At 31.8% G+C, this 25,575-nt stretch overlaps 3 protein-coding genes and 1 non-coding gene across 5 annotated transcripts; all 4 read right to left on the reverse strand.

The window, feature by feature from the left end:
* Positions 1–3,691: 3,691 nt before the first annotated feature.
* LOC107024024 (mitochondrial outer membrane import complex protein METAXIN) lies at positions 3,692–12,597 on the reverse strand. The gene is made up of 6 exons (XM_015224900.2): positions 12,303–12,597; positions 8,489–8,823; positions 7,471–7,547; positions 7,327–7,387; positions 6,540–6,702; positions 3,692–4,292 (listed from the first exon to the last, which is right to left on the reverse strand). Exons 1-6 carry the CDS (start codon positions 12,460–12,462, stop codon positions 4,108–4,110), a joined length of 981 nt encoding a protein of 326 aa, XP_015080386.1. The 5' UTR covers positions 12,463–12,597; the 3' UTR covers positions 3,692–4,107.
* Positions 12,598–14,851: 2,254 nt separating this feature from the next.
* On the reverse strand, positions 14,852–16,268 carry LOC107026448 (60S acidic ribosomal protein P3-like). The gene is made up of 2 exons (XM_015227414.2): positions 15,986–16,268; positions 14,852–15,212 (listed from the first exon to the last, which is right to left on the reverse strand). The coding sequence occupies exons 1-2, from the start codon at positions 16,181–16,183 to the stop codon at positions 15,051–15,053; spliced, it is 360 nt and encodes a 119-aa protein (XP_015082900.1). The 5' UTR covers positions 16,184–16,268; the 3' UTR covers positions 14,852–15,050.
* LOC114078170 lies at positions 15,507–15,630 on the reverse strand. Its single transcript, XR_003579712.1, has one exon. It is a non-coding gene; the product is annotated as a small nucleolar RNA SNORD14 (small nucleolar RNA).
* Positions 16,269–16,736: 468 nt separating the features above from the next.
* LOC107024757 (cytochrome b561 and DOMON domain-containing protein At2g04850-like) lies at positions 16,737–18,844 on the reverse strand. Of its 2 annotated transcripts, none has more exons than XM_015225726.2 (2): positions 18,595–18,844; positions 16,737–17,661 (listed from the first exon to the last, which is right to left on the reverse strand). In XM_015225726.2, exons 1-2 carry the CDS (start codon positions 18,799–18,801, stop codon positions 17,161–17,163), a joined length of 708 nt encoding a protein of 235 aa, XP_015081212.1. In that variant the 5' UTR covers positions 18,802–18,844; the 3' UTR covers positions 16,737–17,160. The 2 variants fall into 2 exon arrangements, with proteins under 2 accessions (XP_015081212.1, XP_027774132.1); XM_027918331.1 differs by having other exon boundaries at positions 16,737–17,664.
* Between the last annotated feature and the right edge of the window lie 6,731 nt (positions 18,845–25,575).

The following is a 25,575-nucleotide window of genomic DNA, read 5'->3' on the forward strand; positions in this document are numbered from 1 at the left end:
GGGGGGAACCTTTTTTACAAAAATGATTTTGAAGAAAATGTATGTACCGTTTGTTTGTAAATAAGGATTCTTGAGGCATATGAGTTAAGCATATATGATTGCTCTTTCTTTCGATTGATCGTTTTTTCTTAAAAAATAAATGATTTTTTTTACTTATTTTTTAATGTTTTGATAAATAAGTATGAAAATATTATATATTCTAAGAATATTTTACAAGTTATCTAACAAAAATGTTATGAAGACATAGGGATAGAGAGGGGGGTTCGACGGTGGGATGGTCAAGGAGTATAGGTTTGATCGGTAAAAAGGTGATGATAAACTTAGAATGTGACTTATGCAACATATGAAGCTTATTATTTTTCTAGAAAATATATTTTTACGTAACATTTTAATCAATCAATATAAAATAAAAATTGAAAAATAATTTTCTCCGTACTAAACACACCACACCAAAAAGTGTGGGTGTTGAAAGTAATCAATGAAGAAAAAAAATAGAATGAGAAAGAGAATGGAAGAGATCACTTGACGACTAAATGTAGAATTTTTCATCGATCGTGATGGCTGACTCTCAACAAATTTCATACCTTAGAAAAATTCTCAAATTATTTTGAACTTTATTATTTTGTCGATGACGTTTTTTAAATTTAGAAATAGAGTATGAAATACGTTTTGAAGGGGTAAATTAAGATAAGAGAAACTATTCAAATGATGAGCATTTCTTATTTCTAATATGAAGATTTTAAGTTCAAATCATCGAGAGACCATTTGAATGTTCTTCTTTAGAATCGATCAACTTCACAAAATGATTGAAAATTAAATCGTAAAGAAACTACGTCATATTTGTCATTTATTTTTATTTCTTACATTATATCTTAATTTACTATTCAACTTTTTTGACTGCATCTTAATTCAAAAGAAGAACCATTCGTTAAATATATAAATATATATTGCTTGCATTAATTATGTGAAAGTTAAGTTAAAAGTATTTTTAGGTATAAGCATACGAATCTTGCTCTTCCTCATCAACTTGGGACAAAGTTCTTTCATAAAATGAAATTTTTGATTTCTCTCGATAGTAAGCGTATATCAAATACACTAGGTCAATCAGTAGACTTATCATCAAATTTTAGTGTATACTTAGACAACTTATCATACAATTAAGGGTGTATTTTTGTACGAAGGAAAATATTTTTCGGAAAATGTTTTTCAACTTTTTCATGTTTGGTAGGGTTTAATGTCTTGATAAATGTTTTCTAAATCAACTCATTTTTCTCAAATTTAAGGAAAAAGGAAAAGGCTCAAATATGTCATCGAACGTTCAGAAAGGCTATTTTTTTTTATTTTTTAATTTAAAAAAATGATGACGTGACCGAATTATAATTGATCACGTGTCAAAAATGATTTTATAAAACCACCGTTAAAAAATAATGGCATGAATGAGCCTTTTCTTTAAAAGTAATGGCATAAATTAAATAAGCTAAACTTTTAACTGATCACATAAATGAGCCTTTTCTGAAAGTTCAATGGCATATTTAAGCCTTTTCGTTAANATACGTTTTGAAGGGGTAAATTAAGATAAGAGAAACTATTCAAATGATGAGCATTTCTTATTTCTAATATGAAGATTTTAAGTTCAAATCATCGAGAGACCATTTGAATGTTCTTCTTTAGAATCGATCAACTTCACAAAATGATTGAAAATTAAATCGTAAAGAAACTACGTCATATTTGTCATTTATTTTTATTTCTTACATTATATCTTAATTTACTATTCAACTTTTTTGACTGCATCTTAATTCAAAAGAAGAACCATTCGTTAAATATATAAATATATATTGCTTGCATTAATTATGTGAAAGTTAAGTTAAAAGTATTTTTAGGTATAAGCATACGAATCTTGCTCTTCCTCATCAACTTGGGACAAAGTTCTTTCATAAAATGAAATTTTTGATTTCTCTCGATAGTAAGCGTATATCAAATACACTAGGTCAATCAGTAGACTTATCATCAAATTTTAGTGTATACTTAGACAACTTATCATACAATTAAGGGTGTATTTTTGTACGAAGGAAAATATTTTTCGGAAAATGTTTTTCAACTTTTTCATGTTTGGTAGGGTTTAATGTCTTGATAAATGTTTTCTAAATCAACTCATTTTTCTCAAATTTAAGGAAAAAGGAAAAGGCTCAAATATGTCATCGAACGTTCAGAAAGGCTATTTTTTTTTATTTTTTAATTTAAAAAAATGATGACGTGACCGAATTATAATTGATCACGTGTCAAAAATGATTTTATAAAACCACCGTTAAAAAATAATGGCATGAATGAGCCTTTTCTTTAAAAGTAATGGCATAAATTAAATAAGCTAAACTTTTAACTGATCACATAAATGAGCCTTTTCTGAAAGTTCAATGGCATATTTAAGCCTTTTCGTTAAGGAAAATGACTTCCCTTCCTACCTTAAGGAAAATTTAAAGCATGTTTTTAACTTCATTCTTTTTATCCTAAGATATTTCTAATTTCAATTTATTAATTTTTACCCCTTACCCCCATCAGCCCCCTATCAAACACATACACCCCATTTAAAAATAAAATTTAAGTTTATTTTTAAAAAATATTTTCTACTGCAAATTTTTATTTCCGCCCTTACTCTCCACCCTCCCTTGCCAGCCCCCAGCCCCACTCACCTCCAAAAAAATTAAGTTTATTTCAAAAAATATTTTCAACTTCAAAAAAATTTTCACCCCTATCCTTGATCCCCCACCCATCCCCTATTAGCCTCCCATCCAAAAAAAAATTTAACTTTGTTTTTTAAAAATGTTACAACTTTAATTTTTTACTTTTTCATCCCTACCCTAGACCTCCCTCACCACCACCACCACCACCACCCTCCCCTCCCACAAACCCCCCAACCCCCAAAAAAAATTTTAAGTTCGTTTTTTAAGAAAATATTTTCAATTTCAAAAATTATTTTCTACTCTAGTAAAAATAAAAGATTTTTCTCAAAAATATTTTTCATGCATAAATCAAACACTAAAAATCTTTTCCGCAAAATATTTTCTACTCACCAACCAAGCATGAGAAAATAAATAAAAAATCTACTTATTTTTCAAATAAATATTTTCTAAAAAATATTTTCCTTCATATCAAACACAAGCTAAGTGAACAACATTTTCCTTGATACCAAACACACCTTAATTGTAGATGAAAGACAACAATACATACATCAACTTCTGAAGCAAAATAATGCACCATATGACAATCTAACAGCTGTTCTAAAATGTCAAATCCAGGCCTCCATTATAATAACATCCGACTGTTCCAATAGACATAATACATATATTAGATCCTCAACTTAACTTTAAATTTTAACTTTGATCTCCAATTTTCATAATGCACAAACAAGCACTTTAACTATCCAACTTTTAAATAAATAAACACATGAGTCCTACATGGCACAATACATGTAGGACACCACATAGGACAAAAAATGACATGTAGGACATGTGTGTCTATTTGTTCAACTTTATACAAGTTTAGGTGTCCATTTATGTACATCCAAATTTGAAGAGCATAAATATAATTTGAAACTAAATTAAAAAGCACATTTATGTATTATGCCATTCCAATATTGTTATAAACAACATACATATCTATTGTAATATAACATAATATGAAAGATCGAATTCTATAAAAAAAAACATAATGGCCATTGTGAATTGTATTATAGAGAATGATTGTTATAGAGAAGTTTTGACTACTATCCAAATGACAAACAAAGAAACCTCCTCCAAAGCATGAATGCTTCTACCATTTTCCAACATCCATCAAAACTGAAGTTGGAAAAAAAATTGTAGTAAATTATCAAAAGTTGAAAGAAACTGTAATTTCCATCTCGTATTTGTCCGTTACCCTATTTTTCTGAAGGGTGCAACTCAGACCACGATTTATGAAGAAGAAAAACAATTTATTCTACAGTGATACCATAATTCATGGCAGCAATTTGTACATCAGGAAGAATTCAAAATTTTCCAAATTAAAAAGAGGGATACTACAAGAGTCTAAACTACTCTCGAAAGTGAAGATCAAGGCGCCCACGCTCACTGCTCAATCATAATCCGCACCATCATCGTCTTCATCAAGCTCCACTTCAGCAGCATCAGATCCTCCAAAGAGAGAGAGGAAAACTAAAACTGCAACTAGCTGAGTGACCAGAAAATATTTAGCCCTTCTACGGAACTTTTTCTCTTCCTCAGTTTTTTCCCTCTTAGGCTTGCTTTTGGGTTTTGAACCTAAATGAATAAATAGAACAAAACAACCATATAGTAGCAAAAACAAAAAAAATGGTAACAGGACATAGCTACAGTAAAATAATATGATAGTCGGAGTACAAGAAACAACAGAAAGTAGAAATCAAAAGACAAAAACTAGAGGAGCAATACTACACCTACTAATATGGACGAATAACATGACAGCTATCTTAATACCTAATTCATGTCATTCACACCCTCCTATCTAAAGGTCATTTCCTGGATAAGCTAAAATTGAGTGATGTCCTCTCTAATCATCTCCTCCAAATACTTCTTCAGTATACCTCTACCTCTCTTGAAACCATCCATAGCCAACCTCTCACACCTCCGCATTGGGGCATCCCTGCCTCTCCTCCTCACATGCCCAAACCATCTCAACTCGCTTTCCTCCACTTGTCCTCCACCAGAACTACTCAACTTTATCATGGATATTCTCATTTTTAATCTTATCTCTCCTAGTATGCCTACACATCTATTGCAACATCCTCATTTCCACAACTTTCAACTTCTAAACATGAGAGCTTTTGAGTGGCCCATCAACACAGTTGGTCCAACTACCACCCTGTAGAACCTGCCTTAAAGGTTTGGTGGCACCTTCTTATCACATGCGAGCCTGTATTTATCCACCCTCCACCAATACGATGAGTGACTTCCTCTTCAATCTCTCTATTTTCTTGGATAATAGACTCAAGATACTTAAAACTTCCTCTCTTTTGGATGACTTGTGTATCATGTCCCACTATCCACAACAGCCTCATGCCCTATGTCACTGAACTTGCACACCAAGTAGTCTTTTTTTTTTTGAAACTGGTAACTTAAACACACCAAGTACTCTATCTTGGCCCTGCTCAAACTGAATCATTTACAGTAATACAGTCCAAAGTCCATCTCAAAACCTCCAGCTTGGCATTAACGCTGCCATGAGTCTCATCAGCCAGAGCAATGTCATCCACAAGTAACATACGCCATGGCACCTCACTTTGAATTTTTCTTGTTCATGTATCCATGACCAAGGAAAATAAAAAAGGATTATAAGGTTGATCCTTAGTGCAACTCCATCAAAACTGGGAAGTGCTCCAAGTCTCCTCCCACAGTAGCATTAATTGATACGTCAACAAAAAACTACCTAACGCATGAAGTTTAAATGCAGGTGGATGTAGCAAAAACAAATGCATGGAAGGCATGTTGCAATATAAAGAAGAAAGGTAAAGACATGTAGCAATTTAATTCTTTTCCTCATTCTTCTCCTTCTTCTAAGCCTCCTCTCTGTCGTCCAAATCCAAACCCTCCCTCAACAACTTCAAGACTCAAACAAAAGTCTTATCTCACTTATCTTGAGATCAACTGCTCAGATTTGCAACTAAATTGCAACCTCGGCATAGGTGAGCCACTTCACCGGTCTTTATGCTCTCAACATCTACCCCCCCCCCCCACGCAATAACTCATCTCTTATTGCCGAGTTGAACCCAAAAATCAAAACTCCAATATTTTGTTACCCACTACATTTTTCTTCTTTGTTTTTCCTTTTTTTGTGGAGGGTGGTATTGTCAGGAGAGAAATTGGAAAAGAAACAACAATTTTCAGTTTATGGGTCTAAAGTCATTTTATTAGCTAAATCTCATATGGGAAATGCACAATCCGCCATGCCAGCATTTAGAACTTAATAAAAAAAAACCAACAGGTCGAAGTGTTCAATATGTCAGAAATAAAGATTAGTTATCTAAATGAAATATCAAAAGCAAAGTTCAGGTGTCTATGGCTACTCCCAGACTAAATTATACTACTAGTGGTACACTATCAGCTACCATTGGCTAATTCCATAAAATGTGACAGGGTTACCTCACAAGTTGCAAAAAAAATTCATATTTACATTACTTGTGCAGAAATTATAGAACTAAAAAAAGATTCTATACCAGAAACTAAGTGTTGCATATATAAAACTGAGTATTGGGATTATTAAATGTGCTCATCCCTCGAACAAACAACAGCCCTAAATTAAAAAGATCGGGGTTTTAGCAGGCATAGTAAGGAGTTCGACCAACAATAAAAACCGGAGCATAGGCCTTCAAGATTTGAATTTTTAAACTTTAACAGAAACATAGAAAAGGAAAATATATATTAATGATGCAACTAACAGACTATCACACGCAAGAATTCCAAAATAATGGAAGAGAACAACCAAAATCTATATAAAGCAGAATAATATGGTACTCTCAGAAAGTTACTCACTCCATTGTGAAGGACGCCTTGGCACAGATGAAGAAGGATCACTCTGGGAATGTGTACCGGAAGATGATGATCCGCTAGAATCTACCAGTTCACTTTTATACTTCTCAGTGTATCTTACAAGATTATCATGTTCCAAGAGCTTGCTTCGGAGCACTGAAGTTTCCTATCAGCAGAAATAGAAAAATAAAGGTAAAAAGTAGAAGTTCCAGAGTGACAATCACATCTATTTTGCACTGCTCTGATAAAACAAAAGGGTTGTGTAAGATACAAACAATCAACTGCCTGCTGTGCTTTCCAACCAGTCCCAGATTAAAGAAGTCAACTTCTGACATATTCCAAATACTTCTAAACATCTTTAACTATTTCAAATTTTTGCATAGCCATCTACTTGTGCATATTTCATGTTTGTTTCAAACAAAACCACTATCATTCAAATGAGCTTTGAAACAGCCAAACAGCACCACTTTCTTAATCAAGCAGTTTTAGTGCTCAGGAAATATTATTCCCAACGATTCCAAAATGAACGTTATTCTAGTGTCAGTTGACCAGTGCTCCTTCTTCATCTCAATAACTTGTTCCCTTCTTACACAATAATGTAGACAGGCACAAGATTGTTTAAGTAGTTGTTTCACATGAGAGGAACCAATTGTTATCTCTACCTAGTAACTATAAGTTGTAACTATTATTATTAAAACAGTTACTTCCAAATTTACCATATAATTAGAGTACAAGTCTGAACAAAATCTAAGCACGTAAAATTGGTTAAATAAAGCCAAAGCGTACTCACAGGCAATGCATACAGTGTAAAAAGTGCATGACCGAGGAAAACTGCATCCAAACTTGTCGGCCTGTTAGATAACTTTAGAGATTAGTAAATAATGATGCAAAGAAAATGATAAATTTGCTTAGTTATGTTTTTGGATGAGGTAACCTGTTCTCGAAGAAATAGGCCTGCTCCCCTAATCTAGTTGATAAAGCACTAAAGGCATCATTGGCATTCCTGTAAATCTGTCCAGCAAAAGGTTTTGATTAACCCCATAATGAACAATATGTGAAATTATAGCTGCAAGAAAGATCACAAATGAAGCAAAAAGGGGATCTCATTCAACTGTCTGGATTCTTCCCACAGCCACTGTTCAGGGAAGCGTGAAGCGGAAAAAATCGATAAGACCCCGCTTCACGCTTTAAGTGACGAAGCGCCCACATACACATTCTTGTCTGTGAAGCGCAGAAGGCTCGCAACGCTTCGCTTCATCGCTAAACGCTCCTTTCCAAAGCACTGCCCACAGCAATGCAGAGACTGCATAGTTTCTACAACACTTCGACCTCAAACTAGCTTGAGTGGGCTTTATGATTTCTAATACTCCCCCCGTTTCAATTTTATTATCCTATTTGACTTAGCACGGAGCTTAAGAAAGTGAAGAAGACTTTTGAGTCTAATGGTCTTAAATTGAAGGTATGTAGAATGTAGCAAAATGTCATTTAATCTTGTGGTCTTAAACAGGTCGTGTGGAAAGTTGAAACTAAAGAGTTAAGGAAAGAGACATTCTTTAATAAATGGACTAAAAAGGAAAGTAGGACAAACAAATTGAAATTGACACAGTATCCATTACACTCCATAGTCCATTCAGGCCTATTTCATTCTCATATCCAATATATTTGTTTTTTTGCGACTATTTTAGGATTTCTACAAGATAAATAGTTTCCTACTGCAGAAAAATCCATAAATTTGATTACTCTCTTCGAGAATATAATTGTAGCAAACAGTTAATTTATAGCTAAGTTGTAAGGTTGAATGAGCACTAGACCCTTCCCTTCCCCTTCTCATGCACCTTAGAATACACTTACAGATACAAATTTAGACAAAATCTGTTCTGGGAGATTTGCTCTCATACTGTGAGTGCAGCAAAATAGAGGAAAAAGAACAGGTACCAATAGAACTATATTACCTCTTCCTCTCTTCTTTCAGCATTTTCTTTTGTAATACCAAGAATTTGTTTCACAACATGAACTTGCTTTAAGTACAAGATTTTTCCAAGTGGCCACGGGAGATCTGAATAGTAAATCTTGTGTGCGGAAGTTCCGTCAGAACCCACCCAGAGTTCATAAATAGTGGCATCTGCAAGCCATGAATCAACCATAGCCTTTGCTGATATCCATTCAGGTATACCACGGACTTGAGAGTCCAAATCAACAAAACCATCTTCGCTTAAACTGCGGATAACTCCACCCTTCTCATTGTTGTAGGCTACGTATGTACCAGATTCGACATAAGGTATTTGATCTGGCGAAAACACAATAAATTGGGCAATCAACCTATAGGATGACTCAATGTGCTGAAAGAAAGGATATGGCGTATTAATTGACTCAAAATATTGCAAAACCTGATTAACAGATAAAATGAATAAACCAAATGGAGAAAACCGTAAAGGCACTCACAAATTTCTCTCATTTGAAATTATTAGCCTGATGAGAGAATACTTAGGAATTCCTACTTAAAAAGACAGTACTGCATAAAAGTTATAACTGAAATATTTTGGCAATAGAGCTTACTGGCCAAATTTATCAATAAGCTTTACCATTCAATTGCTACAAATTTATCTTGAAGTCCCAAGTCTATGCTCTTTTATTCTTGTAACGATCATCATTTAACACATCATTGTATCATCTATATTGGACTCGGCCTACTGATAGGAAAAATTCAAGGACTCAGTCCCACCCATTCTCTGCTTCCCTGTTTCAAGTATTGGTAAATATATCTAACTTCATCACAAGTACAAATGGGTTTCTCTAGCTCGAGATTCTCTTAACATGGTATATATAGATGTTCTTCTAATATCAGATAGTTTTTGGATCATTGGACACATGAAATCTCCCCATTCCGAGCTAGAAATCAACTCAAACAAAGAGTTGAGCAGCTAGACCACAGCATACGTACCATCTAACGGAAAAGGCGTAAGGCGATAAGGGCCTTCCTCACTTAGGCGAGAGCGAGGCACTCACCTTTATGAAGTGAGACATCAATTAATACCAACAATTAAAATATTTAATTGCATCTATATATAACCAAAATCTCCATAGAAATAACATATTAACAAATATCTCAATACAAATAGAACACTAAACTGAATTGAGCAGAAAATAAAAATATATGGACTAGAAAATGAAAAAAAAAACTGGGCAGATCCACACAAAATAGAAAATAAAGGCCAAAAAAACAGAGGAAGAAAAAGCTGTGCACAATGCAGATGTGGTTACTGGTTGATGTCAGAAACAGAGGGAGAGGAGAAACAAGAAAAACGGAGAAGAAAGACTGCTGAAACAGAGGAGAAAGAAGAAAGGAGAACAAAGAAGAAGAAGAAGAAGAAGAAGACGTCACTTTTTGGCTTTTACAGCTGAAGAGAACGAAGGGAAGAAGAGAACTCAGTGGACTCTTTGAAGTTTGAGGTATTTTAATTGTTTTTTTAAAGAAATTTGAGGATATAAACCCTAAAATTACGTTTTAAATTCTTAGTTGCTGCATCAGTTTTTTTAAAAAACAAAAGGTAATGCCTCAATCCCCTTGCCTTGCGCCTTATTGTTCCTTTTCGATGTATGCTCCACTCGCCAGGTGATTAGGGCTCGCCTTGCCTCTCACCTAAGGCGCTAAGATGAGCGCCTTCAACAACGCTGAACATACCCAAGGACTTTGGCACTTGTTTATCAATCAGTTAATTCAACTACAATTCAATCTCAGTTGGGTACAATCCTCTAAGCACATTCTACTGATATAGGGTCCATTTCATATATGGACATACAAGTATCTAACAGAACTAAACAACCGAGTCCGATATTATGTAAGAACAACAAGAAGACTTAGTCCCAACTTCCTAAAATGATCCTTCATGTTCATTGTGTTTGTCCAGAACTAATGCAGATTAATATAGAGAAATTGTGAGTCCTTTAAGAAAGTACATCTCTGTTGCATCCTCACAACTGAACCAAAATTCTGGGGCTATAACTAGAGGTGGCTCTAGGATTTCTAAAACATGGGCCCACTACTAAAGAAAGGAAAAAAAATGTGTTAAGTGGGAACTATCCTTGTTCCTCTAGGTAGACAACTCAGCTTCCAATCAAGTGCATCATTAAGCCTTTTTGTAGAATGGGTGTCAGCAGGTAATATCAATTTTAAAATATGAAAAAAAAAAAAAACTCATTTTGTGGGAAGACCATGGATTCATGTGCACTTAAACTGCATGGTAAATTCGCTCCTGCCTGTAACAATTACATTATAAGAATATTATCACTTCGCATATGATTCTTTAGTATCTAACTCGACCGGGAGGCAAGTACGTCATGGTGTAGAAGATTTTTATGGTTTGATTAGACAGGTGATACGAGAAGATAAAGAGAAAGTAGAAAGAAACGAACAATATAATGATGGTTTGATAGAGATCTCATCAATCTAAAGCAGGAATTATATTATGATTAAATTCTGATATTTTAAAGCTTGGGAGGACTTGTGAAAATGTGAAAGTTAAACAAATGATCATTGATTGTAAATATTACAAGTCCCGTTTTTTTCTAATGGCACATGTATTTGGCATTTATTCATCAAAAATACTAGGGAAATTAGGATTGCTTTGCCTTCCGTTATATGCATAATGTTTATTTTCAAAAGATTTCCCACACTCCAACCGAGCATCCGTGCAACTTTTTTGCGCTTTATTTTTTGGAAACACAGTTAACCTATGTTAGAGAACAATAAGTTCAAAAGAAAAATATTGCTCCATAAAAATCTAAGGTCAAAAGACTCCTAACTGTTGTAAAATTACTCGAGCTCATAAATTTGGAGAGTCTGCTTCTACACTGAAATGAAGACCTTCAAGAAGAAATAAAAGACTAGAAAATTTTCTTTATCCATCAAGAAAATTAACTACCATAGTTCTTAAAAAAAAAACGGAATCAGGCAAACTCAAGAATCCCACTTCAACCAAAGCAATGTTTTTATAATTGTGGTGTCCGGACCAGCTTGCGCACCTCAACTTTTCTACGGGGTACCTTCAACCTCCAACCATCACAAGTACCGGGTATTCTATCAACCAAGGTTCGGACAAATAAGAAGAAATTACCTAGTATTTTTGCCTAAACTAGGGCTGACATTTCCAACCAAATTCATTGACCTCTAGGCTACACTCTTAGATGCTAAAAGTTTGACTCGTCTAAAACACCAAAAGTAATTAATCGTTGAACATTGCTAGAACAAAGGGATATGAATTATCAGTTAAAGCATCCTAATGATAAGTATATGTCATCTGGTGGACACATATCATAAGAACTGACATTAGAGTTCTCACAATTTGCATTTTTTCCATATTTTTCACAGAAAATATTCCGCCACTTCATTAGATAAACAACTGTGCAATAGAACCACAAAATTTACTCTCTCTAACCTACTTTGTTGGTTAGGTTTCACACATCTAGGATAAATATGTCCAACATTCAGAGCTAAAACGAACATAAATTATCTCATTATTCAAAAATCCAAGTTAAACAATCAGAAACTTACAGAAAACACTAAAAATCAACATCTTAGATGATAACAAAATATGATCATCTGAAACAAGAAAATGACAATAAAATTATACACTTTTGCAACCCTTCAGCGCAAAGAAGCATAATTTTGATAGCATTAAGTAACTATTACCAAAAACTCAGAAAATAGCTATAACAAAAATCATTTTAAAGATAAAATTTTGATCATTAGTAAGCAAAAATAAGTACCAGAATCAGGGTTATTGAGATTGAAATCCAAATCAAATGGAGTTGCGGAGAATTTGAGGTAAACGTAAACAGGTAAACAGTTAGGGCAAGAAGTGGGTAGTCCGAAACAGGATTTTCGGGTCACAAGTGTCAGTTTCTCTCTCTCATTTGCTTCTTCCATTAGAGATTGAACAATTTATGAGAAAATCTCTGTATCAACAATGAAATGAAATTGGAATTTTTTTGGTGAAAAATAAAACCCTAGAGATTTTGGGGAGGCGTTTTGTGAATTAGGGAATAAGTAAGGACTGAAAATAGTAATTTCCACGAATAGAAAGCCTCTAGCTTATAATTTACGTAAATATATTTTTTCTAAAAATACTTTAAATTATTTTTGAAAAACTGTTTTTCTGTTTAGCAAATTCATTAGGTTTCTTAGGAAAAAAGTGTTTGAAGATTTTGGTATTTTATGCGAATTATTATTTTTATAGGTAAGGTAAAGCATAAGCAATTTTTAAAACCAGATAAAAATAAAGGAGTTGTGATAAAAAAAAAAGATAACTAGGATTTGGCTAAATACATAGATAATCTCTTTTAACTTGTCTTGATATTCTATTTAGTCACAAATAAAGTGGACTTGTTACTCTATCATTTAAACATTTGAACCTGTATTTAAATTGTACAATAAACACATTTTACTTATCAACAATAAAAAGTAAAAGCAGAATAGTCCGGTGGACCCTCTGACCATGTGTGTATATCACTCTCCCTTACATAGATGACATGTTATATTCATGTCATATCCATGTCATATATATTAATGTCAAATCATAATTTTCTTCATAATAATTTTTTTAATTATTAGTAAAAATATTAAATAAAAGACAAATTTAAAAAAATCTATTTTATCAAATAAAATAAAATTATTATTTTCCTCCACCTTCCCTAACCCACCATCACTGTCAAAACTCCACCATCTCCATATCCCCATTTTTTTCTTCTTCAATTTTTTCACAATCCAGCAATCTAATGAAGTCATGAAACTACTTCACTCCCCGCTAGTGCCATTGTAATTTATTTTTGACATTTTTAATCCTCCCTATTTTCACTATTTCACCACCAAGTCGGCGTCTAAAACCCATTAGAATCCAATTGTAAAACCCAATATAGCATTTTCAATTTTCCGGCATGGATAGCAATACAAAATGGTCGGAACAAGGTAGGTCATCTCGTCGATGCCGGAGAAATCGATGGAGCCATTGCGTCGTCTCCATTTTTGATGGCGCGTCCGTTTTTGCTGGCGTCATCGCCATTTTTACCGGTGAGATCAAAGTAACAATAACCTAAGTCATCTAACAACCACAATAACAACAATCAAGCCATCTAACAACCAGATCTAACCAAACTTTTCATAATCCAATACTAACTATTATTTCACACCCCAAATTGCTTACAAATACAAAAATAATTTTGACACCAAAAGAGGTCAAGTTACTCATTAGAGATATCAAAAACTCCCCTAATTTCTTAGTTTTCTTTGCTTATTATGTTCAAAATTTTTTGCCTAATTTTGTTTTTTATTTAGGGTAACAAAAAAAACAAGAAAGAAGTTGAAAAGGAGCAAGGAAAGACAGAAGATACAAATTCAGGTATGGGAGGGCAAAAAGAGGGAAAGTGATGATTGAAGAGAAAAAAATAGGGATGGGTGGGAGAAAGAAGAAATAAGTGAAAGAGAAAATGAAGATAAATAACAATAGAGTGTGGATAAGAAAGAAAAATAGATTGGTGTTGGGATGGCTAAAAAAGGTAATGTTGAGAAGAAGATGGAGTTTCTTTTCTTTTTAATTTTTTTTTTTTTAAAAAAATAATTTTCATAACTAAGAAGTAAAAGTTGAAATTTCAAATATCATGTTCACTTGCCTTTGCAGCGTCTCACTACACTCTCGGCGTCTCACTACACTCTCTTGCATTAATGTCACATATGGCGTCTCACTACACTCTCTTGCATTAATATCACATAAGGATGATCAATTATCAGAGGGGTTTAATATATTGTGTTATATTGAGTATAAGGGTTCAGATGATGCCACATAAGGATGATGAATGATCGATTCAGATGATAAAAAGCTAAGTAAAAAAGTCCATAATATAATCCGATACAAGAACGAGGGTCCACCAGACTATTTTGCCAAAAAGTAAATCATCAATAAAATATTGTAATATATTGTAGATAAATTCATATATACATTCAAAAAATATGTAAATTCATCCTCAAACTCGTGAGGACCAAGTCAATTTGATGTTATCTTAAAAAGTAGCAGTAACCATCAAATTAGCCAGCAGCAGTAACCAGCAAATTAGCCGATTATATCTGTTTCAATTTATGTCACTTACTTTCTTCATTCTATATTAAGTAATAATTTAACTTCGAATTATCTATTTTGTCCCTCTAATGAAATAATTAATAATTTACAGTCACAAAATTTTATCGGAGTAACAGGATTAAGTTTGCGGTTTGATATAATTGTGACAAAAATCCACCAGGACAATCAGTTTAAAATTGTTGACACTTTTAGAGAGATTCAGCCATTCTTTGATAATAGTAACTCAAAATGAGTTCATAGAACCATGAAAACACAATGTCATTTAGACACCTAAACACCAAAACTGATAATCCAATGTTTTAATCAAAACTTTAGAAGCAACAAAATGAAGCTAACAAAAGATGAAATCAACAGAAAATTGTACTACTATATAGTAATGCCCAATCTAATCGAAGAGTGAGAATCCCATATCGTCGTCACTCTCTTCTTTCTCTTCCTTCTTCTCCTCAGCTGGAGCTGCTTCTGCAGCTGCTCCACCACCTGAAGGAGCTGCTGCTGCTGCTCCACCACCAATGAAACCGCCACCGCCACCACCACCAATGATCACCTATACAATGTGCAAACAAACAATACAATTTATCATCCCTCTATATTCTGCAAACCTAACAATTCATAATGAAAATATACAAATTCAAAGGCAGTCGAGGCTGCAACACCCTGCCCGTGCTTAATATACTGAGATGAACGCGTTATGAGGTATTTGGAGTATGTTATCAGGCCAGAAGAACGTGAGGCCCGTGTTATTTCATTCCAAAATTAAGACTATGAATAATTCAGAAACAACATTTAAATATGGAACTGGAAAAATCAAACAAAATTTTGTAAATCAATGCAGTTTGGGGATCTCAGACATCCAAGGAAGGATAAAAGCAGCATTATCTCTCAAGCCTGGCGAAGGCGAAAGATCTTAGGCGGCCACTGCGAATGTTTAGAGAAACAAGCCTTCAATTGTATCATCACAGAATCCCCCAATATAAACACTCAACCAGTAACACACAAGTCAAGCAACAAACAGATGATCAAATTCCAGTGTAGTCCCATTTCTGTTCAAAATACTAAAACAACAAACCAAATAGCCAGTCAGCTTTTGTTTCTTCTTATTCAAAATCCCTAGTACCATAAAATTGCACATGAGGAATTCATACAATAGTTGATTCTCAGGTTAAATCAGACAGATAAACGAACATATTCCGACTCACAGTTCCACTGATCATTCAATCTACACATCTCAAATTCAAAATCTTTCAACACTAGGTAAAATACCCAGATCCAGAATATTCATAAAAATGAAAAATAAAACACACCCATTAAATTCTATACCTGGAAAACAGCAGAGGAAGGTGTAACAAAGGAGAATGATGACTGAACACCACCAGAAGAGTCAGAAGCAAGAGCAGCTTTAACAAGCTTGCGTTGTAGATCATAGCTACAAGAAGCAGATGCTTCTAGATCACCCTTGAGTTGCTTAGCACTCCATTCGTCTCCTGAACCTTTGCAAACGAAGGTGAAAACTCCCATTTTTGCTCTTCTCTTTCTCTCGAGCTTTTTTCTCTATAAGATGATAACAGAGGCGTCTGCAGCTGTGTGTAAATTGGGGGGTTTTTGTAGGAGGAGAAACCCTAGGGTTGTTTACATGTATTTGAAAAGACTAATATGCCCTTCTGAGCTGAAAATATTAACTATCTTGTCCTCGTTAGTTTTCATCCCATCACCAATTTATTTGATCAAATAAATAAATTATTATATTCTTTGTTATCACCGAAAATACAATTAATATTGTGAATAAATTGAAATTTTCTATTTGGAATAGAAACTTATATCTCTGATATATAATATATATTACTCTTTATTTTGAAAATTTTTACAAGATGGTTTCACCACGACTCATGATATTTTTAGGTATTTAGACGCCATTTAATAGCAAATAAACAATTTCTTCAGTGCGTTAATCCATGAATATTTTGGTAATACGGTTTTAAGGAGTTTTAAAAAATAAAATTTTACGAGATCATTGTAATGAGTTGGAGAGCAGTACATATGGTCTCACCATGATTCGAAATATTTNGTTTAAAATATTGTGTTCTTATGAGTATAGGAGTTCAACAAATTGATAAGTAGGAGGATCCAATTTTAAAATGGAGCCAAGTACAACAATCTCCTAAATCATCCGCCTTACGTAAAACCAATTCAATTCACATATCATGGTTAAGTAACTTAATAAAGTTTATATATTAATGTATGTATTAGCTTGATATCAATATCTTATATGAATAAGGTTTTACCCTGTTTGAAGGACATTACATGCATGCAATGAAAAAAAACAATTAAATTATTGATGGCTTAAAATAAATTTGCGCTATCAGATCAACTAAAAGATTACTAGTAGACTATTACACATAAGCGGAATTAAGTTCATGAAAAATAATGTGTATAACCTCTACCACATGCATGGTAAAATACAAAATCAATAATGTAACATTATTTTATATATAATGTTACGTGTGTATATAAGTTAAATTCGAAAAAAAATATAGACCATGACTTACAACTCTTGCTTGATGGCGTCTAGCAGATCTAATGCTTATAGATGTGCCAGTCTGCAAATCAATGATCTCTGTGCTATCATAATTTCTGATTGTTTTTTCATGAATTTTTGGTTCCATTCCAATTGCAACTTTTCCAACTTGCCAAACATGATTAATTCTTGAAATATTAACTGTTTGAGGAAGATATATAGTGGCTTCTATGGTGTGATATTGAATATGACCAAGACGACCAAATATCAAATTGCTTACATTTAAATCAATTGGAGTTGGTAAAAGATTGCACCCTATTTTAATATATTGTGTGACATTGTATGTGTTACCAAGAAATGAACCATTTGTTTGTTTGATGCCAATAAGTGCTTGAGTCCCTACCATTCTTGGTTCTGGTCCTAAGTTCAAACCCCAAGCTAACCATCCGGTTTTACTATCTAATCTTGCTCCCACCAACACCTGCTGAAACAGAGATGGATTCAGAATTTAAAGTCAGTGGATTAATAGCATGCATGATTGAAAATTCTTCCTAGGGGATTGAAAGTAATGCAAGAATACCATACTTGAAATTTAATTTGAACATGTAACCTGACCCGACTTTTGAACCATTTTTACCATTATACTACAAACTTCCCACAAACCAAAAGGATTCAACAAATTTATGTATATATATAAAAAAAAATCACCCCAATAATGTAATTTTCTAACGAAAGAGTTCGATCGATTCTTAGGGTATTAACAAAAGAATTCCTATAATGATTTTTCAAAAAAATAGTAAAAGCCATATTAGACAAAAATGAATTTTGAAAGAAATAGGGAAAATCCAAAAAAAAAAAAAGGGTAGTACGATAACAATCATACAAAAATGATCGAATCTTCAAACACTACAATCGAAAAGAAAAGGTGCTCAACCCTTTGGGGTGGCCCAGTGGTTTGAGCTTGGGACTTCCATGTTGGAGTTCTCAAATTCGAAACCTCTCTCGCGAAAGCAAGGGATTTGCCTTCTGGGTTGAGCTCGTCACATTAAGCTTGTCTAGTGTGCTTTCCCTTGTCATAAAAAAAATGATCAAATATGGTCAAAGTACTTAAGTNGGTTTGAGCTTGGGACTTCCATGTTGGAGTTCTCAAATTCGAAACCTCTCTCGCGAAAGCAAGGGATTTGCCTTCTGGGTTGAGCTCGTCACATTAAACTTGTCTAGTGTGCTTTCCCTTGTCATAAAAAAAATGATCAAATATGGTCAAAGTACTTAAGTAGGAGGATTATAGCCTAGCCCATGGTAAGTTTATTCAAAACACAAATATACAATTTTTTATGCATGTATTTATGTATGAATCGAAAGCAATAAGTTTAGTTGAACTCATAAATTAACAAGCTCTAGATCCGCCTCTGACCTTGAGAATATTAGTCGTCGTGTTTTCGACTTTCCATCCAAATTCAACTCCATTCCTATGTTTGTATCTCTTGCATAATGTTAGATTTCTACTATGGGTTTCAAATAAGAAATCCTGAGTGCAACGATGGGCATGAATTGTCAAAGAAAATAAAGATAAAACAAAGATTGAGTTTGAGAAAAAAAATACTAAACAAGATGGAGACATCTTCACTTTCTCTTATTTTGTTTTTTGGTTAAACCATTTTAGCTTTTTTATGTTACAACCTCAACATAGGTAATATATATAAGAGATAAGTTGAGTATGCATCCATGGAGTGAGAAAACTGGAGTTTAAAAGAAGTAATGTATATGTTCTCTTTTCTTTATTCATGTTTTTCTCACTTTTTATTGAATAAAGTCTGAGGTTCTTTTTTTAGGGAACAAAGTGTGAGAGAGTATCGATAGGATTGCGGTGTAGCGATAATTCTTTTGTTAATCAGATGTTTCAAATGAATTTTATTAGGTATGGAGTTTTTTTTGGTTAAAGATTGTTTTATCCTCAATCACTATAACATAAATAACTTTTAGAAGTAATAGATAGGCACGATAACAAAGAGTGCAAAAACATTTACCAGCGCTAAATAATTGACATTGGATTCAATGTCGCTATATGATTTATAGACATTTACAAAGAGTGTTAACGGTCACTAAGAAACATATTTAACGATAATTAAGCTATTATCATTAGTTAATTGTCTATATAGATTGATCATTTTTGAGTTTAGTAAATTTTTTTACGTGAACTAGAATTTAATCACATTTCAATACGATTCGCGGACCCAAAAGTGTGGGAAGGCAAAAGCAGTGTTTTAATTACTCTTCCAAGATTTTACACTTTACTTGTGTTTGGTTAGTTGCTTTTCTTGTTTAAAAATGCTTTTACCAAAGTGATGTAGCAATGTGTTTCACGTATGTGTTTAGTGTATGGGAAGGAATTGCACTCCAAGGACAAACATGATGAAATAATAAAATAAGCGTAATATATAAATATTTTTTTTGATTTTATTTTTGCAGATATTTAAAATTTGGCTCCTTTTTATTTTTTTAAATTTTTACTTGAATGTGAGACACATGTCATAGATAAAAATCAATGACTAAGATCTAATTGATTAGAATAAGATTCTAATTATAATTTAAATAATTAATATTTCATAAAAAATAAGAAAATAATCAGAAGTCATTAAAGTATAATATTTTGTCCATAAAGATATTATAAAAAAATTTCTCTTTTCTAATTGAAGATAATACTAGTAAGAAAAAGACTAGAAAAAGAACTATTTTTTTAATGAAACATTCATTATCACTTATCTAAATCATAATTAAACTCTTATTTTTATTTAATTAAATTTTAACCGTTAATTTTTATCTGTCATGTGTCTCGCATTCAAGTAAGAACTTAGAAAAAATTGAGGAAAGGAAAGTGGAGAGGAGTCGGATCCTGATATTTATTTTCTTCAAATTTAGTGTGATTAAATAAACACTTAATTTTTTATAAAGTTGATCACGTAGACATATTAACATCTTGTACATAATATTCACAGAATGTCTCTGCTTTAAAAATTGAAAATCTTATTACATGAATTTACTGAAAAAATATTCCATTAACGCTTGCCTTCAACTTTTGATGTTCGGACTATTTAAAATTGTTGATAGATGTGTATCAAATTTTTTTAAATATAGTGCAATTTTTAAGAATTCGATACAATTATGATATCATTTTAGGGAGTCCACCCAAATATATCATAGTTATAATATCTGATACAAAATTTGAATTAGTCTTTCACCAGTAAAAATTGTAATTTTATAAGGAGGTTTTGAATTTGAATTTTAGTCGGAGAAAATAATGTTAAAAGCTAGTTAGCTGGGGGTTAATGAAAAATCGAAAAAAGTAATAACAATTGGTTCATAGTGTGATCACAACAATAGTAATATTAATGTTATAATTGATATTGGTATAACTTTCTTATCTAGATGTTTGTGATAATTTACTTTATGCTAAGTTACAATATTTTTTTTTTTATTAAAAGTAGAATTTTGAAGAATTGGACTTTTTCATTGGCATACGTTTAGAAAATATAGATGAATCGAAAAGTACACGATAAATATTATTGTTAAATATTTATTTATTTATTTAGAAATTATTTTAGATTTCAATATGTGTGGTTTATATTGATATTATTTTTGGTATGTCACTTGGCATAATCTGATTGTAGGATCAATGATGTTTCTTAGGTGAAGACGAAGATGGTCTTTGATCGCTTCTACCTTTCTTTTCTCATGGTGGGAGTTATGTCTTATTATTTGAGTTAATATCTCAAAAGGTCACTCAATTTTGTAAATTTATCGAACAAAATCATTAAACTTTGTTTTGCATCAATAAAATCACTCAACTTAATTTATAATTTTTTTTTATTTTTTCTTCGTTATCATTGTCGATTCTGAAATCGAGATTAAGAGAGAATCCTCAACCAATTGGCAGTCACTTATTATAAGATGAAAACAACAATTTTAATTATGTTTTTGCGCATTCACATTTCCATTAGTACATACAGAAAAGTTTGTGATATTTGATAATGAAAGAAAATTTTAAAATGTGATACAGTGATTTTTGTTCGAATATTCCTTATACCTACTGATAAATATTAGTATGCTTTTGGAGAGAATTTTTTTGAAAGAAAAATGTATTTAAAGTTAAATTTAAAACAAGTATGAAAATTAAATTTGTATTTTAATATTTCAAAATTGTAATTAGTTTTTATTATTTTATTTTTATTATTTCAAAATGTATTTAAGTTTGTATTTTTATTATGAAAGTTAACTTTTCTAATAAAATAGTAATTTTCAGCTATTTGTTTATAATTTTAATCATGAGTAACACAGAAAATAATTTATTTTGTTATATCAATTTACTTTAGTAATACATTTAGGTGAGTGATTTTATTGATATAAAGGTCTAAGTTTATTGATACAAAATAAAGTTTAATAACTTTACTAGATAAATTTCCAAAGTTGAGTGACCTTTTGAGATATTAACTCTTATTATTTTGAATCTAGAAATCTCTTAGAAGCTTTTGTTCATATTAGATTAGTTCTTTTGAAGGGTTCAATGTATTATTTTTATATATATAAAAATACTTTATTTTGATTAAGTTTGAGTGTTTCAATATTTTTTTACCCTCCTCCTAGGAGCTCCCACCCCTTTTGCTCCTTTGTGACTGGAAGTCGCAACCTTTGGACTGAAAGTGAGGGGTGCTTACCATCCGAGCAACTCCCTCTCGTCAAGTGTTTCAATATTTAAATAGGGTGTTTGGCATATATTTTGTTCACTTCCACATTTCATTTTTAAAATAGGCGTCCCCATTACCCGATGAATTGAATCATAACAATTTCAATAATATAAGAGGCTAGGAAGCACATAGATATTGGACAACATTAGTGTTTTCTAGCAAGGGTGATTTGGTATTTTCACTATATGATGATCTATGTCAGGCGATGATTTGGAGATACTCTTCTGTCTTTTGATGTAATTTCATTAGGGGTTGTTATGTTTCGCCGTCTTTTAATAAATCTCTTCAATAAAGAGGATATCGGGTTTCAAAATTAGGAACTAGTTGTATAAATTATTGAAAACATTGTTATAATGTGAACTGAATTATTTGATTCTAAAAACCACCATTTGTGTTGATTCATGATGTACATTTGTGTTGATTCATGATGTAGAATAATTGATTTTAAAGTTTTAATTAACTTGATCAGCAAATGTATTGTCTTTGTTTACTTTATTAATAGATTATTATAAACAGATTTCATGGTTTTGATTAAATAGCAAATGTAGTGTAGTATTAGATGTGTGTAGTGGGTGCATGTCATCTGTTCACTACACATCCAGTTCTAACACTACATTTGCTAAACCACACTTACAATTTTATTTTTTTTTTTAAAAACTTGATATACAATAGATTAAGGAATTCAAAGATTTTATTGTGATGTACTGTTATTTTATTCTAGCTTAGAGCAATTAAAGTACCATTTCACTGTCTGTTTACATTTTGAACTTTTTTAAAAATTATGATATCATAAATTGTACAGATGTGCTGAGGTTTAATTGAGATAGACAAAGATTTAGTAGAGTGTATTGTCACTGTTTACTTAGCACTTATTTGACATTATTTATAAAAACTGTTTATTTTTAAAAACACTTTTTAAAAAAGTAATTTTGAAAAAAAATAAATTATGTTTGACTAATTCATTTGAGAAGTACTTTTTATAAACAAATTTTGTTTGACTAATTTTTTTTTAGAAAAAGTGTTTTTGAGGATTAAATCACCATTAAGGACAAATATTAATATAATTTTAATATTAAGATTATTTTATAGAGAGAGACTAAGTTAAATATCAATTGCTAAAAATTAAATTAAAATTGTATTTTATTAAATTAAAAAGTTCATATACAAATTCTTAATCAATAATATATATTTTTGGAGAATTGAAATCTTTAATTCTTTTTTTTTTCTAATCTTATATAAAATATTGTTGTTACTTGTTACCTTCTTCTTGTTTTCTAGTTCCGTAAAATAATACTTAAAAATATTGTTGTTACTTGTTAACTTCTTCTTATTTTCTAGTTGTGTAAAATAATACTTAAAATAATGTGTATATATTATATATATGGGACATTTTAGTCTCGAAAAGAAAATACTTTTGCACTTCTATTTTTATAACCGAAAAGGGTCTAAAATACCCTTAAAGTATTGAAAATGGTATAAAATTACCCTTCATCCGCCTATTGGCTCCAAAATGTCCTTTTCATCCACCTATTGGCTCCAAAATACCCTTGTCATCCATCTTTGGATTCAAAATTGACCACTTTTTTATTTGTTTTAAAATTAAACTCTTTAAATATTTTTTAAAATACTTGGCGTTCAACTATTGGTTATAATATAATTTATTAATATAATTTATAAACCAACCCACTACCCACTCATTACTAACTAAACCTCACCCAATTAATAATCCAATTATAGTATCGAAATCGTCATAAATACTACTAAAACACGATGAAATTATAGATTCCTGAAAATGACATCCAATATTATTCGAGTCCGAATCGAAGCCCCAATTAAATTTAGATTGAGCCGCTTATTTAGGAGGACATTTTCTTTCAAAATTGAATTAGAAATTTATGATTAAAGGTAAAGAAGTAATACATCCCGAATTAATTCATGCACTTTTTTTAATTATAATTTCATAAATATTTATGATTTGTTTTAAAACCTTTAATATATTATTTTGAAAAAAAGTTACCTATGAATTAACATCACATAATTGAGACGTAAGAATAATTAAGATGAACATAGTCAGACTTTTAAGTTTATTGGTAATTTTATTTAGACACTTGAATGCATGATAATTTACTTCTGTAGATATTTTCGCCTCTAATTTTTAAAAACACTCAATTGGCAGTAGCTAATCTGCTGTTGCATTAATAATGTGACGGGTTTATTAATTTAGAGGGGTTTAATTTGTAATGAGTAGGTAGTGAATTGATTTATAAATTATACTAATAAGTTAAATTATAAAATAGTTGAGCGCCACGTATCTAAAAAAATATTTAAATAGTTTAAATATAAAATCGTTAAATAAGTGGTCAATTTTGAATCAAAAGGTGGATGACAAGGGTATTTTGGACCCAATAGGTGGGTGGGAAGGGTATTTTGGAGCCAATAGGTGGATGGAGGGTAATTCTATACCATTTCCAATACTTTGAGGGTATTTTAGACCCTTTTCCGTTTTTATAAAAAAAAATTATTTTTTTAGCTTCTTTTGAATAAAAGGAAAACTGCTTCAGCTTCTATTTAAAAGTAGTATAACACATTTGACTATCCAACTTATAACGACATTGAAAAATTGCTTTAGTCTTTTTTTCTTGTAGATTCCATCCAAACCCAACTCCATAGATATGTTTATATTCTTGCGATCAAAGACGAATTCAGGATTTAAAGATAGGGGTGACACTACTAAGAGTGATTCAAGGTAAGGATAGGAGTGGCACAAGAATAAAGTTAAAAAGACTCCTTAGGCCTCCAAAAGTTTAAGGCCCCAATAAATTTTAATAGTGAATATATTATTTTATAATTAAAAAAAACCATCTACTTTTTATCAAGAATACTATAGAAAATCGATGCATTTCATTTCGAATCTAATTTGAGGATATTCATTATCATTAATATCCGATTGACAAGGCCCTTGTTGAATATAATGTTTTCTCACTTCATCTCGTATTCTAGGGCTATATTTACCAATGGATATTCTTTCTCCAGGATCCGGTTTAAGTGACTGAAAAACAAACTCATCTATAAAACGCAAAGAATTGTCTCTAAAACCAGCACTTGATTGAGAAGTGATAGAATATGATAGAATCGATTATTCATGTTTTGATGATAGACAAGAAGCGCAAAGAACAGTAGCAAATGTACGCAGCAAAAGAAGTCAAGCTAGAGTCCAAGGTCAAGTAAAATAGAGTTATTTGTCAAAGTAAAAATAATATATTAAAGGTACAAGTTGATACAAATAAGGAAAACCTTAAATATATTATTAAGGAAGGAAGTTGTATATAATAAGGATTGTACTTTAAAAAAGGAATCCTTGTTTAACAATAACTTCCTTACCTTATCAGATAAGGATTGTACAAGGCAAAATAAACTCTATAAGAAGAGCACGAGGCAGAGGAAGCAAGACACGACTTCACGCAGAGAGAAAAGGCAGAATTATTCATCAAACTGAAGTCTTCAAGATTGATAGGATTGCTACGTTTAAAACGTCCTTGAGTGAGAAGGTTTTTAACGTGTAGAACTGTTTGTCTTGTTTTGTTTTCGATTGTAATTTACAGTTTATTGTACAAAGGGTGGGTTTGGCTCTTTGTAGGGTTGAGTATTAGTGA

This window comes from Solanum pennellii, chromosome 7 (genome assembly GCF_001406875.1).
Source record: "Solanum pennellii chromosome 7, SPENNV200".
Lineage (NCBI taxonomy): Eukaryota > Viridiplantae > Streptophyta > Magnoliopsida > Solanales > Solanaceae > Solanum > Solanum pennellii.

Coding starts and splice junctions, on each gene's coding strand:
- LOC107024024 (XM_015224900.2), bottom strand. CDS start 12,462: ATGGAAGAAGCAAATGAGAGAGAGAAACTGACACTTGTGACCCGAAAA. Junction 8,824..12,302: donor TCTCAATAACCCTGATTCTG/GTACTTATTTTT, acceptor TGTTTTCGCCAG/ATCAAATACCTTATGTCGAA. Junction 7,548..8,488: donor CTGAAAGAAGAGAGGAAGAG/GTAATATAGTTC, acceptor TTTGCTGGACAG/ATTTACAGGAATGCCAATGA.
- LOC107026448 (XM_015227414.2), bottom strand. CDS start 16,183: ATGGGAGTTTTCACCTTCGTTTGCAAAGGTTCAGGAGACGAATGGAGT. Junction 15,213..15,985: donor CTTCCTCTGCTGTTTTCCAG/GTATAGAATTTA, acceptor CACATTGTATAG/GTGATCATTGGTGGTGGTGG.
- LOC107024757 (XM_027918331.1), bottom strand. CDS start 18,801: ATGTCTCCATCTTGTTTAGTATTTTTTTTCTCAAACTCAATCTTTGTT. Junction 17,665..18,594: donor CGACGACTAATATTCTCAAG/GTCAGAGGCGGA, acceptor TCTCTGTTTCAG/CAGGTGTTGGTGGGAGCAAG.